At 49.5% G+C, this 16649-nt stretch overlaps 1 protein-coding gene across 2 annotated transcripts in view; it reads left to right on the top strand.

Moving 5' to 3' along the window:
• The window catches only part of RGS9 (regulator of G protein signaling 9), a 72622-nt gene that overhangs the window by 41516 nt on the left and 14457 nt on the right, over positions 1–16649 (top strand). For both annotated transcript variants that reach the window (XM_015072649.3, XM_015072648.3), the window contains exons 10-16: positions 1101–1130; positions 1863–1924; positions 3884–3997; positions 6313–6428; positions 10200–10287; positions 12533–12671; positions 15143–15228. In XM_015072649.3, coding sequence (XP_014928135.2) covers positions 1101–1130; positions 1863–1924; positions 3884–3997; positions 6313–6428; positions 10200–10287; positions 12533–12671; positions 15143–15228 — 635 coding nt within the window. The remainder of the gene's footprint in view (positions 1–1100; positions 1131–1862; positions 1925–3883; positions 3998–6312; positions 6429–10199; positions 10288–12532; positions 12672–15142; positions 15229–16649) is intronic.

Here is a 16649-nt window from a genome sequence, read left to right as displayed (position 1 = left end):
TAAGGTATGGGTGTCAGCACCAAGCAGCCCCTGGACACAACCAAATCTCAAAAAACTGAGACTGGAATCATCAACTGTGCCCAGCTCCCAGGGGTTGCACCGAGCAGAAAAGTGATACTAAGGAAGCATGTCAGATTGTAGAGCATTTCAGTAGGAGACAGATCTGAATGGTAACAGTTTCCAGGAGCTTCTAAGACTCTATACACGGAGTCCCTTTTGGGAGCCAGGCTTTCTCTGCTCCATCTCAAAAAATCCAGAGAGAGGATGCCCTGCTCACCCCAGGCATGAGCTTGCTTTGGCAGCTTCAATGAGAGGATGGGGCCCGACATGATCGTCCACGTTACAGCTCAACTCTGGGACTCACCTTCCTTGGATGCTGGTCTCAGGTTTTTTTGTTACGTACTTTATGTTTGGCCATGTGGCTTGTTTCTTTTCCAATTTGTATCGGTCAAGTTGTTATGAATACCTGAGGAATGGAGGTCACCATTCATTCAGAGCAGTCTCCTGTGAGAAAAGAAATAAACATTCAAGCCGCATACTTGCTTCACTGTCTTTGCGTCGCATTCTATTTAAGATGGCCCTGTAGGCACTATGGTAGGTTGGGTCGAATCCCTGAACTTAGTCTTGAATTCATCTTGGCTTTTGGGAGAACAGTGCAAAGTTATAGTAGTATATCGGGCACCTGCATGGCTCAGTCGGTTGGGTGTCTGGCTCTTGCCTTTAGCTCAGGTCATGATCTCAGAGTTTGTGGGTTTGAGCCCCATGTTGGGCTTTTGTGCCGATAGCATGGAGCCTGCTTGGGACTCTCTCTCTCCCTCTCTCTCTCTGCCCCCCACCCCACCTCAAAATAAATAAACTTAAAAAAGAAAGTTATGGTAGTAAATCATACCTGTTCCCTCACCAAAGCCTTAGTTGAATGAATTCTCCAGTGGTTGTATAGAATAGGGTGGAGGTGTCAGTGATGGGGAAATTCTATCTTTTAAGGAAGGAGAGGTGAAACAATTTTCTCATGGGCAAGGATTTTTATTTTTCAAATGGGCGTTTGAACTATAATGACTTACTGGCAGCTGTTTAATGGTTTTTGCCTCTTTGTTTTACAGAAACAAACAATCACTGCTGTCAGAAAAGAGGTAATTAGTTTCCCAGTCCCAGGGAAGTTTGGTTTTTAAATCCTCTCACAAATTGTATGTACTTTGGCTTTATGTTCTGCCCTCAGTAATGAAATGAAAAACCACGTGTAATGTTCAAACAGTTGTCTCCAAAGTAATGGGCAGCACAGAATGACAAAGATTCTTTTGTAAGATCTACATGGATTGGTGCCGACGCTTGGGATATGAGACACCCTCAGAAGGCACAGATCTGAGGGACGTGGGAGTGAATGCCACAGTGTCTGCCTCCCCACCCCGGCCCCTGCTCCTACAGTTAGGGGGACATTCAGAATCTGAACAGGCACACTACCCATTTTGGCAAATTTCATGACCAGGGCACAAGACAGAGCCCTGGGAAGCGTTGGCTGTTGAGGTTAGACCTGCTCTGTCAGCCAGGAGCACCTGAGGGAAAAGCCAAGCATCTGTCCCCATGTCTCGATTTAATGTTCCTTAGAACTTTTTGCTTTTTCAATTGGTGCCTTTTCCCGGACTGATACATGATGGGCTGCAGAGGCCTCTAGTTTGGAGCTTGGGGTCACCTGTCTACTGTGAGCCTGTGTCCTGTTAGTACCAAGGTGGGTGGCTTGAGGGGATGGAATCGGGGGCTGTGACAGATAAATGGCTCCTGGTTCTGGAGGCCACATGGAAGTGCCAGTGTTAGTGACACTCAAGGTGGGGAAGTTGGACGTCTTCTAACCACTGTGTCTTTTTCAGATCATGTATTACCAACAGGCCTTAATGAGGTCCACGGTGAAGTCTTCGGTGTCCCTTGGAGGGTATGTCCCTAATTAGTTGGTCTTGCTGAGGTTTGAACAAGAGGTGGGCAAGAGGAGAACTTTCCACTTTCAGGCAAACTTGAGCAGTCATGAGTTGACATAAGAGCCTAAGGAACTCTGAGGGACAAAACCAGTCCCTTGAGGATTAAGTTCCTGGTTCCTCAGTCTGTGTAAGTGTCCAGGTCTCATCTTGGGTTAGCCAAGATCAGGAATGGGCGTTTTTATACAAGTCTCGTCTTTCTTGGGATCCACTAAAGTGAGGATTGAGAAGGAGGGAAGAGTTGAAAGTTCATGAACTGTTCCTTGGGGCTCCTCAGTGGCCTGTGTTCCTATCATTATTCACTCGAACTTATTACAGATATTTGAGTTATGTTTACTGATTCAACGCACTATCAAATGTCCATTGTTAATCTTTGATTTAAAATCCAGTGATGATAAATTGGAAATTTACATTTTATTTATTGAACATTCAGGGTACCTTGATCCAGTCCCTCATAGGATATTATTTGGGAGACACAAAAGGGTTTAGTGCCCCCCAAATGTAAGCACTTGTCCTTTTAAGATGTGGAATTCATTATAGGCCCACCTTGCTAACTCTAAGATTTTCCTGCACACATGAAAATGGACTTGGCTTACTTCTGGGGGGCGGGGGCACAGTGTGACTAATCATTTATTTTGGCCGTGTAAGATTTCAGTAATGGTACTATTCAAGATGGAAGGCGTTGTGTTTTGTCCAGTGCCTTTCTTCCAGTACTGTTAGGGGTTAGTCTCTTTGAAAAATCTTCAAATATCTTTTTTACCCCTTCCCCAATCCCTAGTTTGCAAACATACCACCTGCCTGATAAAATGTGCCCTGACCTCACCCACATTTTTCAATGACTTCTGACTGCAGCTCCGTCACAGATGGGAGTGGACCCCTATACTCAGTGGACATTCACCTTGGGTTATAATGATCATCCCTGTTTCATGACAAAGTAAAAACCATCTTCTCCGATGTTCCGGAGACCCGATCTAATGAAACCAAGCAGAAAGAACATTGAAGGAGACTCGAAGGCTGTTGGATATTTTTACCCCCACTTTCTAATTTTTATTTGTTTTAGTGCCTCGTTACCGTTGTATGACGTCATTTGTGTTTGGACCTGTGACGTAGTTTTCTTTGTTCTTCCCTTGAGTGACTCCACTGTAGGGGTCTTGCTGAGAAATAGGAGGGTCTGGGGAGAAATGAAAGCAAGGGGCTCGAGTTCTGCACAGAACTCTACACCTCATGCTCGGGTGTATCTCTAGGGCATGGATTCCGTTCTATCAAAATCTCGTGGCTGGGGGCAGACTTCGCGGCAGGTGTCTCATGTACACCGTGGATACGATTCCCCGCCTAAGGGGTAGAGGCACAGCAGGCTTTTCCAGACTGCCCGAACACCGGGAAATGTGCTGGCTAAGAAGGTCTAACTCACATAGAAGGAATTAGTTCTTGCTCACATTTGCAAAATTGGGCTTCACACCTCAGTGAGCCCACAGGTTTTGGAGGATGAATGCATTATCCTGATAAAGGATAGAACCTGACGTGGCAGCAGAATCTCAGAGAGACCATGGCTGCCTCATGCTTCCAAGCAGGTGCCGAGACACTGGTTCGAATACGGGCACATGGCGTCGGCTTTGAATTTTGAAAACGCACGATAAAAGATAAAGAGCCTTTATTTTAATGAAATAGGTACAGGAGAGAGACTGCAAAGGGATTGGATGGGGAGACAGTGTTTCATCTCCCAAGTAGGGCCGGGACCAGATCCCGTCGAATACCTGCCGTTCCCGAGGGCTATTAGAGCGTTTTTCTAAGAAGACAGTAATAAGTATGTAACTAAATCGATAAAGAGGAAGGAGGGCAGGCTGGTCAATCAACCTGAGTATTGATTTTGTCTCTTGGGTGTTGAACTTCTAGGAAATCCTTTTCCGTTTGCTTTTCAGGATCGTCAAATACAGCGAGCAATTTCTGTCCAATGATGCCATCATGTCAGGCTGCCTCCCTAGCAATCCTTGGATAACAGATGACACCCAGTTCTGGGACTTGAATGCCAAATTGTATGTATTTGATACATTGGTGGTTTTTTTTTTTTTTAAATAGGTTTTCGAGTTACAATTCACATGCCATACAATTCACCCAATTAAAGCGTGCAGTTCGGTGGTTTCTACTGTATTCCTAGAGTCGTGCAACCATCACCACAGTTAATTTTAAAACATTTTCATCACCCAAATAAGAACCCTTCCCCCCCCTACCCCTCCCGCCCTAGGCAACCACAAAAGTATCTTCTGTCTCTGCGCAATTGCCCGCTTTGGACATTTCGTGTGAATGGAATCCTATAACATGTGGTCTCTTTTCGCGTGATTAGCTTTTTTTTCTACTGAGCATAATGCTTTCAGGTTTTATCTGTATTGTATAGTGTATAATACATCCTTATTTATGGATGAATATCATCCATCCAGGGATGATATTCACTGGAAAGACACACACTTTTTTATCCATTCATCGGTTGATGGACATTGGGTTATTTTGGTCTTTCAGCTATTATGAGTAATGCTGCTGTGAACATGCACATACAGGGTTTTGTGTGGACGTATGTTTTCATTTCTCTTGGGTATGTACCTAGGAGTAGAATGGCCGGGTCAAATGGTAACTCTATATTAACAAGATACTGTTTTTGAAAAGAAAACGACCATCTCTACGGCTTTGCCTTTTCGACGGCTAATTAGAGAACAGGTTCCTGGAGGGCGGGGCCCTGCACCTGCCTTGGCAATCGTATCACTCACTCCGTGGCTCTGTTTGTGAGTTTTGAGCAGTTGTCGCTGCTGATTGTGCCTATGTGAGCCTGTTGTTTGCCAGAGGGACAAAGGCAGAAATGCAGGAGAGCATCGGCCAATGAAGGAAGAAGAGAAGGTGTAACGATCACGTCAGAGGGAGAGGTAGAGGAAGAGAGGAAGAAGGAAGGGGCTGTAGGAGTGGATGAGGCAGGTGGGGTGATGGGGAAGATAGACAGCATCAGGTGCGTACCACAGTTTAGGTCACCACCGAGGCCATTGCCACGTAAGGCACGAGGAACATTCAGGGAGCACAGATCCAGCCAGGGAAGCAGACGTAGCTGGGAAATCCTTCCACCTCCTCCTCCTGGCCCTGCTGTGGGGGCCTGATGGGTTAAGGGGGGCACTCATCTGGAGTTCGGGGTGACTTGTTTACCAATATCAACCGCAGACCCGAAGACTCTAGAACCACCTTCCGGAGAGGCTTCCCTCCTACTCTGGGGGCTCTAGTTTGTAGGGTGGTTTTCCGGAGCCTCCGCCCGTCAATGGTGCCCGTTGAAAACAGGAAGCCTTGTTCTGAATGGTCTAGATCAGAAAGCCGTATTAAAATCACCTTGGGAGGCTTGACAACCAAAAGGTAAACAAAGCCCAATGTCCAGCCCTTACCCCCCGCAGCCTCTTAATTGGCCGGGGCTACCCTCGTATCCTCACCAGTGGTTTTGAAAAGCTCCCACTCGTTTTCATGAACAGCCGGGATTCGTGATACTGGTCTAGAGCAGTGTGGCTCCCAGTGTGGTCCTGAGACCCGCAGCTGCAACACGAGCGGGGAGCTGGTTAGAAATGCGAACTCTTGGGCCGGGGTCGTGGACTTGGAAGCCTTTGTTTCCAAGGGGCTGTGCCGGGTTCTGGAGAATTTCATAAGGAATGGGAAGAAAAGCCAACCCTTTTCCTGATTTTCTGGAATGTTAGGCCTCAGCCAGCTGTGCTCAGATGTCCCACCTGGGAGCTGGGAGACCCTTCCAAACACGGAGGGGGCGTGGGACTTGCATGTTGGAGGATGCTTTGGGAGAGGGCCCATCGGTGACCACAGGGTCTACCTGGGGCTCGGGGCCTGAGGGCAGGTAAAGGAGGAACCACAGACTCCCTCCCACCAGATGCCGGTGGTGAAGGGGCGTGGGGAGGGGTGGCAGTGACCACAGCTCGCGTCACCAGTGCTGCTCTGGAAATCCTTCCTCTCTGGTCTGGTGTGACAGCCTGACTGGCCCTCTGCTGGCCAGTCTCCACAAGCCTTGGAGGGCGCATCCGTGTTCCTTTGCCGGACTGTAAGGCTGTTGAATGTGGGCGTCCTTCTCGCCTCTGGGCCACCCGCTCTCCATAAGAGCCCCAGGGGACTTGTCCGAGGCTGCATTTTCCTAGCGAGGGATCACTTGTATTGTACGTTCGTGCAGGGATTGAGGGGGGAGGATCGGGTTGAGCCCTGGGCGGAGGGACTCGTGAACTTAGGGGGGTGCTAAAGCCCCTCTCCCCCAGCCGGGCCACCCCCTGGCACGGCCCCTGTCTTGCATTGTGTCTGGTGCGTTTACAGATCATCATCTTTGCAGGGTGGAAATCCCAACCAAGATGCGGGTGGAGCGATGGGCTTTCAACTTCAGTGAACTGATCCGAGACCCCAAGGGCCGACAGAGCTTCCAGTACTTTCTCAAGAAAGAATTCAGTGGTGGGTCTTTTGATTTCTTTCACACATTTTTTGTTTTACAATTTTTTACTTTCAGCAACACACCTGTTAGAACTGTCTGGCAAAGCTTTCGAGGCTTTCTCGGTAGGTGTCTTCACAGCTCTGCGCCCGCGCGCTCTTCAACAGGCTCTTCTTGGACGTGTCCTTTCCATCCCTTCCAAGGGGCTCCATAGTGGGGGGTAGGGATGAGGGGTGTTGAATCTGCTAATGAAATCCGTCCGCCTTAGCATTACTCGCATGTGCAAGGGCCCAGTCCCCTCTGGCCGCTCTCTCACTTCCTCACCCTGATTCTACCGTCAGAGTCCAAGAGTCCCTCCCTCGCCAAGCCCTGGCCAGGAGGGAAGCGGAAAAACAAGCTTTCTCTTTTTGTCCCGCAGCCTGCTTTCCTTCAGCTCAGTGCTTCTCTGCCCAGGCTGTGCATTCGGTTCAACTGGGGAGATTTTAAAAACACATCTGCCCGGATGCCTTCTCCAGAGGTTCCTTTTGTTTTGTTTTGTTTTGTTTTTGGTTTGGGGTGGGTTCTCCGCAGGTCTGAAAACTCCCCAGGTGATTCTAATACATGGCTGAGCTCTAGAACCATCTCAGCTCCTGCCCTACTTCCTTCAGGGCCTTGGGAGTGTGCCGATTTTAGTGGGACGGGCGGGGCCCCGTTTTCTACTCCTGGTGTCTCAGAGACACACACTCTGGGTGTCCCCGCATGGTAGTAGGGAGGCACTGGTGACTTTTTCAAACACACTGCCCCGAGAAACACCTGGGAAAACGAAAGGCCAGATTAAAACCGGTTTCATCAGGCCAAACATTCAATTGGCTTCACCAGCTTTGGCTGAGATGTGTGCTTTTATGGGATTTGTCATCTGCTTACTGAATCCCCCCAGCCCTGCAAAGCATCCCATTTGAACCTCGCTTCTCAGCTGCTGGCTCCCAGGACCCATTTGTCCAGGGGGTTGCTCCTGAACTAATCCCAGGGGATAGGCCATTAGCCTCTTTGACCGCCTGATGCAGCGCGTCACATTATAATGTGGATCCCTGACAATCCTCTCTAATCAAGCCTAATTGCCATGATAACGGTAAAACCCAGAACAGATGATGGGAAAGGCAAGTGCCTTTAGCTGGGGCCCCTGGAGCAACTGGAGAATAAGAGGATAGGCTGCCATCTAGTGGCAAAACGACAAACCACACCCCCGGGCTGATCCCGTCCATTACTTAGTGACAGCGAGATCACGTTGAAAAGACTTCCCTGTTAATTCTGATGGGGTATGTGGGTGGCTCAGTCAGTGAAGCATCCCTCCTGATTTCAGATCAGGTCATGATATCACTCTCACAGCTCGTGGGTTCGACCCCCGTAGGTCTCTCTCTACCCCCCCACCCCGCAAACTAAAGAAATGTAAAAAAAAAAAAAAAACAACACAAACTTCGGTGATTCCTCATGAGATTCCCAAGGCTTCAGATATAAACAGGGAAGATGAATCATAGGTTTTCTTATTTAATTAAAATTAAAAAAAAAATTGAGATAGACTTCACATACCATAAATACACAGACCGTGTAATTCACATGCCACAATCCTTTCAAAGTGTACAAAGCAGTGATTTTTAGTACATTCACAAAGTCGCACAACCATCAACACTATAGAATTATAGAACGTTTTCGCCACCTCCAAAACAAACCCCTTACTCGTTAAAAGTCGAGCCCTATTCCTCTCTCCTCCTCTGCCCCCCACTACTTTCTCCTCCACCCCCGCCCCCCTCCCCCAGTCCTAGGCGACCACTCATTTATTTTCTATCTTCATGGGTCTGCCTGTTCTGGACATTTCCTATAAATGGAATTATACACTGTGTGGCTTTTTGTCTTTCACGCAGCAAAGCGTTTTCAGGGTTCATCTCTGCTATGGCGTTGGGCAGTGGTTCAGTTCTTTTCATGACCAAATAATACTCCACGGTGTGGATATACCGCATTTTGTCTATCCACTCATCATTTGGTGGCCCTTGGGGTGGTTAAGACTTTTTGGCTATCGCGAATAATGCTGCTCTGCACATTCATGTACACATTTTCGTGTGCTCGTTTAGTGTTTTATGGCCGTAAAATATTCATGACATGAAATGTATCATTTTAACCATCTTTACAGGTACAGTTTGGTTCAGTATCTCCAAAGCTGCCATTCCACCGTCTCCACCATCCGACTCCAGAACTTTTTTATCTTCCCCAACGGAAACTCTGTCCCCGTTAAACATTAACTCCCCAGTCTCCCTTCCCCCAGCTCCCTGCGACCGCCATTTTCCTTTCTCTCTGTGAATGTGACTGTTTTAGGTACCTCGTATAAGTAGAATCATATGGTTTTTTTTTGTCCATTTGAACTGGCTTATTTCAAGGTGCATCCCTGTTGTAGCCCATGTTAGAATTTTATTCCTTGTGAAGGCTGAATCAGGCACCTGGGTGGCTCAGTCAGTTGAGCATCTGACTTCAGCTCAGGTCATGATCTCAGGTTGGTGGGTCTGAGCCCCATGTGGGGCTTGCTGCTTTCAGTGCAGAGCTCGCTTCAGCTCCTCTGTTTCCCTCTCTCTCCATCCATCTCCCATTCACACACTCTCTCTCAAAACTCAATAAACATTAAGCAAAAGAGGCTGAAGACGGAATCATATCCCATTGTAGGAATAGACCACGTTCTGGGTATCCATTCACCTGCTGGTGGACAATTTTGTTTCGCACCTTTGGCTGTTGTGAATAACTGCTCATTTAACCTAAAGCAATCAGCTATCTTGTGCCCTGGGTGAGGTGGTCTGCGTTGCACCTGATGTGAAACCGACAGCTGTCCCTTAAAAGCATCGCTGGCCTGTTTATTCGTGCCTGTGATCTCAGTCCTCAGAACATCCTGAAGTTCATGCCGAAGAGGAGGGACCTGTATAGGGTTATGGGACAGATGTCAACTAGCTTAGGATTGTGCAGCTTTTTCCATTCCAAAGCACCTGGGAGCTTTCCAGAAAATGCTATGAAAGGAGACGAGGGGGAGTTCTTGTCTATTTCCCCACACCACGGTGTGCTGTGATTTACAAGCACGTGCGCACGCGTGCACACACACAGGCACTTGCTGTCCCCCTGGTGTGATCATCTTTATTTTCTCAGGCAAAAATGACCACCTGGCACAATGGCGCCAGAGTATTCACCTTCCTTGTGGGTGCCGTGGAGACGGATTAGAGAGTTTTACGTTGAAAGGAAGGGAAGGCTCGGGAGGAGACTGGCTTTTCCTTCTGGAGTCTGTCTGGCTCGGGCGATCCTCTGTTATGTCCCCCGCTGGCCAGGCCTTCCCTGAGAGTGAGTCAGTCAGCTTCGCTGCCTGTGTAGCCTCTCTGGAAGCACCTTCGGCTGGAGGGGCTATCAAAGGGGGGGGGGGGGGGGCGGGGCTATACACGCCAAGGAGGCAGAAGTCACGTGCAGTCACTGAACATGAGCAAAGCAAACGGGGACCTTTATGGAGAAAGCCTGTCGTGTAGCAGTAGATGTTCACAAGCCTAATCAGATGCCGACTTGCTCGAGCAATATTTGCTACAGCTAAATTCCAGACAGGCAAGCCTGGGACAGTCCTATCTTTGTCTAGCCTCACAGGGTGCCCTGGTTTGTTCTGCAGAGGGAAGGAAGGTGTTCACTGGGCTGGGGACCGAATCCACCCCAGCTGACCCGTCTCCTTTCTTTCTTCTTTTCTTTGCCCGCCTTCGTTCCTGCTTGGCTTTCATCTGCGTGGACCCCTCCTCCTCGTGCAGGGGAGAATCTGGGATTCTGGGAAGCCTGTGAAGATCTGAAGTACGGAGATCAGTCCAAGGTCAAGGAGAAAGCGGAGGAGATTTACAAGTGAGGACCAGCCAGATTGTTGGGAGAGCTGCCTGGGGGGGCCTCTGCTGGCCACCCCCTTGCATTTGAGGTTGAGATCGAATGGGAGGGACCGCATTCCTGGTGTGGGCCTTAGTCACTGCACCTGCCGTGCTATGGATAGCTATCTCCTCGCTAAGGCTTGGGGCTCCCTCGGATGAAAGTCTGGGAAGGCGCATGATGTCACCGCCCTGCACCAAGGGGGATGTGCTCAGGAGTTAAAGCAGGCTGCCCCGAGTTATAGTGCAAAGTGCTTTGTCTTTGACCAAACCCCCCCTTAGATGTCTCGAGAGGGGTGTTCGCGCGTGCGTGTTTGAGAGGAGAGAGACCAGGTGGTGTGGGAAAACTTCCTCTCCCCAGTCATCTTGCAGAAGTCAGGACCACGAAAAGAGGGAGATCCCCCAAGCCTCTGGGACCGTGCACCCCGCTTGGGCGTACAAATGTGCGTACATCTCTAATCTTGCACCTAATGGCTGTAGGCCCCACTTGCTCGTTCTAGCAGTGAGTCTGTTCTGCTCCAGCCCTGTCTAAGCCACCCTCTGTGTTACCCAGGAAGCAGGGGTTCCAGTTCAGAGGGCCTCAGAGGGCCAGACCTCCCTCTCATGGCCCGGTAGAGAGAGAGAGAGACAGACAGACAGACAGCCGGTGCTGCCGGGTGCCGAGCGGTTGAGATCTGCACCCTCCCTCCCCCGAGCACTGGACGTAGGGGACACCAGTCTTGGGCTCTGAGTGCCCAGCACGTTCGGGTCGTACTCACATGCGTAGCCATGGTTGTCAAAGCCCTGCTGCCGTGCTGGGCTGGGACCAGTCCCCGGCAGCCAGCGGACTGTGGCGCTGAGCTTGGGGCAGCAGGCCAGGTGGCCCCTCCCCTCTGTGCACTCGTCCATCTCAACCTCTGGTGTCCCTCCAGCGGACTCAGAGTGGACCACTGCAACTTTGGGAAAGGCACCAATAACACTGAAGGTAAGAGCTGGAGATCTCGGGCCTCACGCTTGGAGGCTTCTGCACTTTCTCAACGTGTCCACCTCCTCCCACGCAAGGACTGTGCACCGAGAGAGACAGGGGTGACGGAGGGATTGTGGTTCCGGGAAGGTCCTGTGACACCCTTCCCGGGAACAGTGGCACCTGACTGCCCGCCCCCCCCCCCCCCCCCTAACTCCAAAAATCCACTGTAAGAAAACTAGCTGTCTTCACCTTTATAGCAGCATCCTTTCTCTCCAGGGTCCCCGGGTATGTAATGTTAGTCTGAATCCCCAAATTAAATTTTTTTTAATGTTTATTTGTTTTGGAGAGAGAGAGAGAGAGAGAGAGAGAGAGAGAGAGAGAGAGAGTGAGTAGAGGAGGGTCAGAGAGAGGGAGACACAGAATCTGAAGCAGGCTCCAGGCTTCAAGCACAGAGCCCGAGGTGGGGCTCGAACTCATGAACCGCGAGATCATGACCTGAGCCGAAGTTGGACACTTAACCGACTGAGCCACCCAGGCGCCCCTAAATCTCCAAATTTTAACGTACAGCTGCATAGTGTGGCAAAACATTCACGCATCTCTAACCCTGAAACAACTCAGAAGGGGGAACAGTGGGGAGCCATGTGGCTGGGTTTGGGTTCTCTCTGGGACCATTAGCAAGGATGCCCTCGTCATCCACCCTCTGGGCGCTGGGACTATAGGTTGCTTCCCGACCCAGCATTTGAGATTCATTTCTAAATGCATCTAGAGCGCCTGGCTGGCTCCGTCAGTGGAGCAGACGACTCTTGATCTCGGGGCAGTGGGTTTGAGGCTCACGTTGGGGATAGAGATTACTTGAAAAAAAATTTTTTTTTTTCTAAATACATCTAGGCTGGGCCAAAGGAGAGCAGGGGCCCTGGGACACCTGTTTGGAGGTTCCGGGTGGGCCCCAAATCCTGGTGAATGAGGCAGAAGGCATTACGTTGGAAATTGGATTCTTTATTCTAACGCCTGGTGTTGCCCACCAGCATTTTGTTTTCTCTCTTAGGGGTGGGGGACGCTAAAGTTAAATATTCCCCTTCTGAAGACGGGCGTGACTGTTTTCTTGCGTCTGAGAAATGTCACGTGACAACCTGTTCAGGGCTCTTTCCTGTCTCCTAAAAAAAAAGGACCGCTTTCATTCCCGGTGACCTGAGTCATGTCAGTCCCTCCCTCCCAAGCGGCTGTGAACTTTCATTCACGGACTTGGGTTAGCTACTCGCTAACATTTCCCTCCCTGCTCCAGGCTATTCTTGGCCCCCGGGGCGAGGCGGTGGATAAACATAGATGGCAAAACCATGGACATCACGGTCAAGGGGCTGAGGCACCCTCACCGCTACGTGCTGGATGCCGCGCAAACCCACATCTACATGCTCATGAAGAAGGTAGGTGGGGCCGGTGCTGATGGCACGTCGGGGCCAGGGAGCCCTTCCCTTCCCAGGCACCAGGGAAATACAGGAACAAAGGGAGATGCCGGGTGGCTTCCTTTGCTGGTGTTGAGATGCAGGATGGTCAACTTGCACCTGTCCACTGGTCTGGAACCTTGCCGAGCCCCCAGTCTTGGTGGCTGGGAAGGACCACTTACAGGTGCTGTGTGTGTCCTTAGGGGCTGTCGCTCTGTGGTGGCCGTAGAGGCAGTCATGACGCTGGTGATGATAGCGTTGCTGTAACAGCTGTTCTTTACCGAGCGGCTTGGGAGGTGCGGTCATGATGCAGAGCATGGAACTTTGTACCAAGGACAACCCATGGGACAGGACTTGCTTCTCCAGGGTCCAGTGGTTTGTCCAGGGTCTCCCGGAGGTAGAGTCGAGAGTCCAACTGTGTCTGCCTGCATCCAGAGGCTGAGCTCTTAGTCTCTTCTGGAGAATGGTGGCAGTTAAGGTGGTGCTGGCCCTAAGCAAATATCTCATTTGCTGGAGGAGGGGAAGGTTAGTACCCGAAAGAGACAAATGTGGTGTGATTCTGGTAAAACCCTGTGCGAATTCAGGTAGCTTTCTGGGTTATGTTGTTGTTGTTGTTTTTTTTTAATTTTTTTTTAACGTTTTATTTATTTTTGAGACAGGGAGAGACAGAGCATGAACAGGGGAGGGGCAGAGAGAGAGGGAGACACAGAATCCGAAACAGGGTCCGGGCTCCGAGCGGTCAGCACAGAGCCCGACGCGGGGCTCGAACTCACGGACCGCGAGATCGTGACCTGGGCCGAAGTCGGCCGCTCAACCGACTGAGCCACCCAGGCGTCCCTGGGTTATGTTTTTAAAAATGTTTATTTATTTATTTTGAGAGAGAGAGGGAGAAGGGCAGAGAGAGAGAGAGAATCCCAAGCAAGCTCTGCACTGTCAGCTCAGAGCCCAAGTTGGGTTTCGATCCCACAACCCTGGGATCATGACCTGAGCCAAAATCAAGAGTCAGATGCTTAACCGACTGAGCCACCCACATTTTGATTCTTAAAAATGTGCTTTTTTAATGAAAAAAAGGAGGGTGCCTGGGTGGCTCCGTCGGTTGAGTGTCCGACTTTGGCTCAGGTCATGATCTCGCGGTTCATGACTTTGAGCCCCGTGTTGGGCTCTGTGCTGACAGCTCAGAGCCTGGAGCCTGCTTCAGGTTCTGTGTCTCCCTCTCTCTGTGACCCTCCCCCGCTCACACTTGGTCTCTGTCTCTCAAAAATAAATAAACATTAAAAAAATTTTTTTTAATGTGATTTTTATACAGCCTTTTACAGAGATACCCAGGAAAGCCAGATAGTAGCCAGAAAAAACCAGAGCCGTGGGTAACTTAAGGACAGTGTATACGCTTAGTAGATTGTGTGTCACGAGAGGCTGTGTCCTATGACAATAAAGTCAACATGACCCACCAATCCATAGTCCCCACTCCCAACCTCTGTCCTGGTTCTTGTAACTTTCACTGCTACTGCTTGGTTTTTAGAATGGAACTGTTTTGATAAATTTAAAAAACCCTTGGTCCCTACATCGTTGCTGTGGGCTTTGTCCCATATTTGTTAGAACGAGAGTTTTGAGTTGAACCTGCACGTAACGAGCATTTGTGAAGCGAGTTCTCTGAACCTGGAAATACCCGCATAAGAGGAATCTGAGTCTTGGTTTTTCTTTTTCTTTTTATTCACTTATTTTGAGAGAGAGCATGTGTGAGAGGGGCAGAGAAAGAAAGAGAGAGAGAGAGAGAGGGAGAGGAGAGAGAATCCCAAGCAGGCTCCGCATTGTCATTGAGGAGCCCGATGTGGGTCTCAAACTCATGAATTGTGAGCTCATGACCTGAGCTGAAATCGAGTCGGATGCTTAACTGACGGAGCCACCCAGGTGCCCCCTTGTTTTGTTTTGTTTTCTCTCGCTTTTATATCTAAGTTCAGGGCAGAAAGGGATGTTCATGGGCATCAAGGTGGACTCCATGCTCATGGCTGTTCATTTTCCCTGGAGGCAGATACTGGGCGGGAGAGGTGGGATACAAGTGTCCTCTCATGCTTACTTGGCTGAAGCCCCCCCGGGTGGATTTTAGTGGGGGGGTTATAGACAGTTCTCTAAACCAAAGTGTAGCAGAATCAACGGGCCGCTTCTTAAGACTCCAATTGTCCCATCCTGGGCATTTCTGACTTAGTGGGACTGGGGAGGGGGCCTGAAGATGTGCATTCGTAGCAAGTTGCCAAGTGAAATTGACTCTGCGGGTCCAGGGGCCGTACTTGACCACAGTTGCTTTAGCCGCACACCTGAATGCCTTTCCCGCAAGGGTACAGGTTCTCTTAACTTTGCCATCTGACTGCCCAGGGAGGACTTGAAAACAGCAAGTGTATGTGTTTGATTTGACACCTCCCCTCTCGTAGTCACTGTTTTTCTCTTGTTCCCCCTAGGATTCTTATGCTCGCTATTTAAAGTCTCCAATCTATAAGGAAATGCTGGCCAAAGCTATTGAACCTCAGGAAGCCACCAAGAGAAGGCAAGTGGGATGGACTGTAATTGCTGGTTGCCTGCTGTTTTGTTTACAGAGAAGTGAGGGTCTTTTTCAGCCAAATGGTCATGATTGAGATACTTGCTTGATGAAAATATTGGGAACTGGGAAGGATTTCGTAGGGGTATGATTGCCTCATTGGCTTCATAATGCCCTGAATTAACCCCGGCAAGACTTCCTTAGTAATTACTGCCACTAAGTTTTGTTTCCCTTACGCTGGTTTGGAAAAGTTCTGACTATCAGACCGATAATTACCCTATGGCAAATGGAAGCATCTCATTGGTTTTTTAATTTGCTACCCTTCTTGGGGCGCCTGGGTGGCTCAGTCGGCTAAGCGTCCGATTTCGGCTCGGGTCATGATCTCACGGTTCGTGGGTTCGAGCCCCGAGTCAGGCTCTGTGCTGACGGCTCAGAGCCTGGAGCCTGCTTCGGATTCTGTGTCTCCCTTGCTCTCTGCCCCTCCCCTGCTCGTGTTCTGTCTCCCTCTCAAAAAGACATAAACATTAAAAAATTTAAAATTTAAAATTTTTTTAAAAAGTTGCTATACTTCTTCACCTTGAAACTGATTTGTGGGAATTAAATTAGCTACATCCTTGTATCCTTGGAATGTCCTAAGACCTTAGAGAGCACAGCAGACTGTGCCTCAAGAAGAATGGTGGACTGATGCGGAAAAACGACAGTGACATTCTAAGTGTTCTTGTTGACTCCAGGGACTGCCTGTCAGCAAGTCCCCCGTTAACTGGTTCCTGCTCACTTCCTCCTTGGAGATGTGGATCATCTCAACTGGCAGAGCCCTTGGGCAAAGGATGCAGTGTTCTGAAGGGCAGTTTGAACCCTTTTCTGGAGGGGTAAAAGAACACTCTACGGGGAGGGACTGAAGATTCAAAAGAGTAACCAAATGACAGCATGAACAAAGTTGTGGGACTTTGGTGGGGGTTTTCTCAATGACGGCACGTGGTCTGTTCATCCCTCTCCCCCCGCCCCCGCACCCCCCACGGTTAGTAAATGTTCCCCTGTTTGCAGGCTCAGCCCATGCTGGGCTCTTTTCCAGCGTCTCCAGTCAATTCAAAAGAGGGGTGGTTGGATGAGAGCCTTTGTCAAAGGACCTTAAAAAAAAAAAACCCAACTTAGTTTCATTCTTGAGGATAATGGCCCTGTTATAAAAAGGAGAGAAAAGAGGGCTTTGTGGTGCTATTCTTCTAGGTTTGCCCGGTAAGGAAGGGAGTTCAGTGTCCCTGGGGGCTTGAAAGCTTCTCCTTTAAGTCACAAGAAAGAAGCGTAATGGCTCCAGAAGTTCTGCCAGAGAGTAGTGGGGAAGGAAAGGAAGTCTTGTACACCTCTCGCCAGATGTTTTATAAGTAGGCAGCAGACCTGAGAAATCAACTGGCATCTTTTCTGGAGCATCCAGG

This window comes from Acinonyx jubatus, chromosome E1, assembly GCF_027475565.1.
Source record: "Acinonyx jubatus isolate Ajub_Pintada_27869175 chromosome E1, VMU_Ajub_asm_v1.0, whole genome shotgun sequence".
In the NCBI taxonomy this organism is placed as follows: domain Eukaryota; kingdom Metazoa; phylum Chordata; class Mammalia; order Carnivora; family Felidae; genus Acinonyx; species Acinonyx jubatus.
The sequence above is the reverse complement of the archived record's forward strand: the minus strand, read 5'-3'. Positions and strand labels throughout refer to the sequence as shown.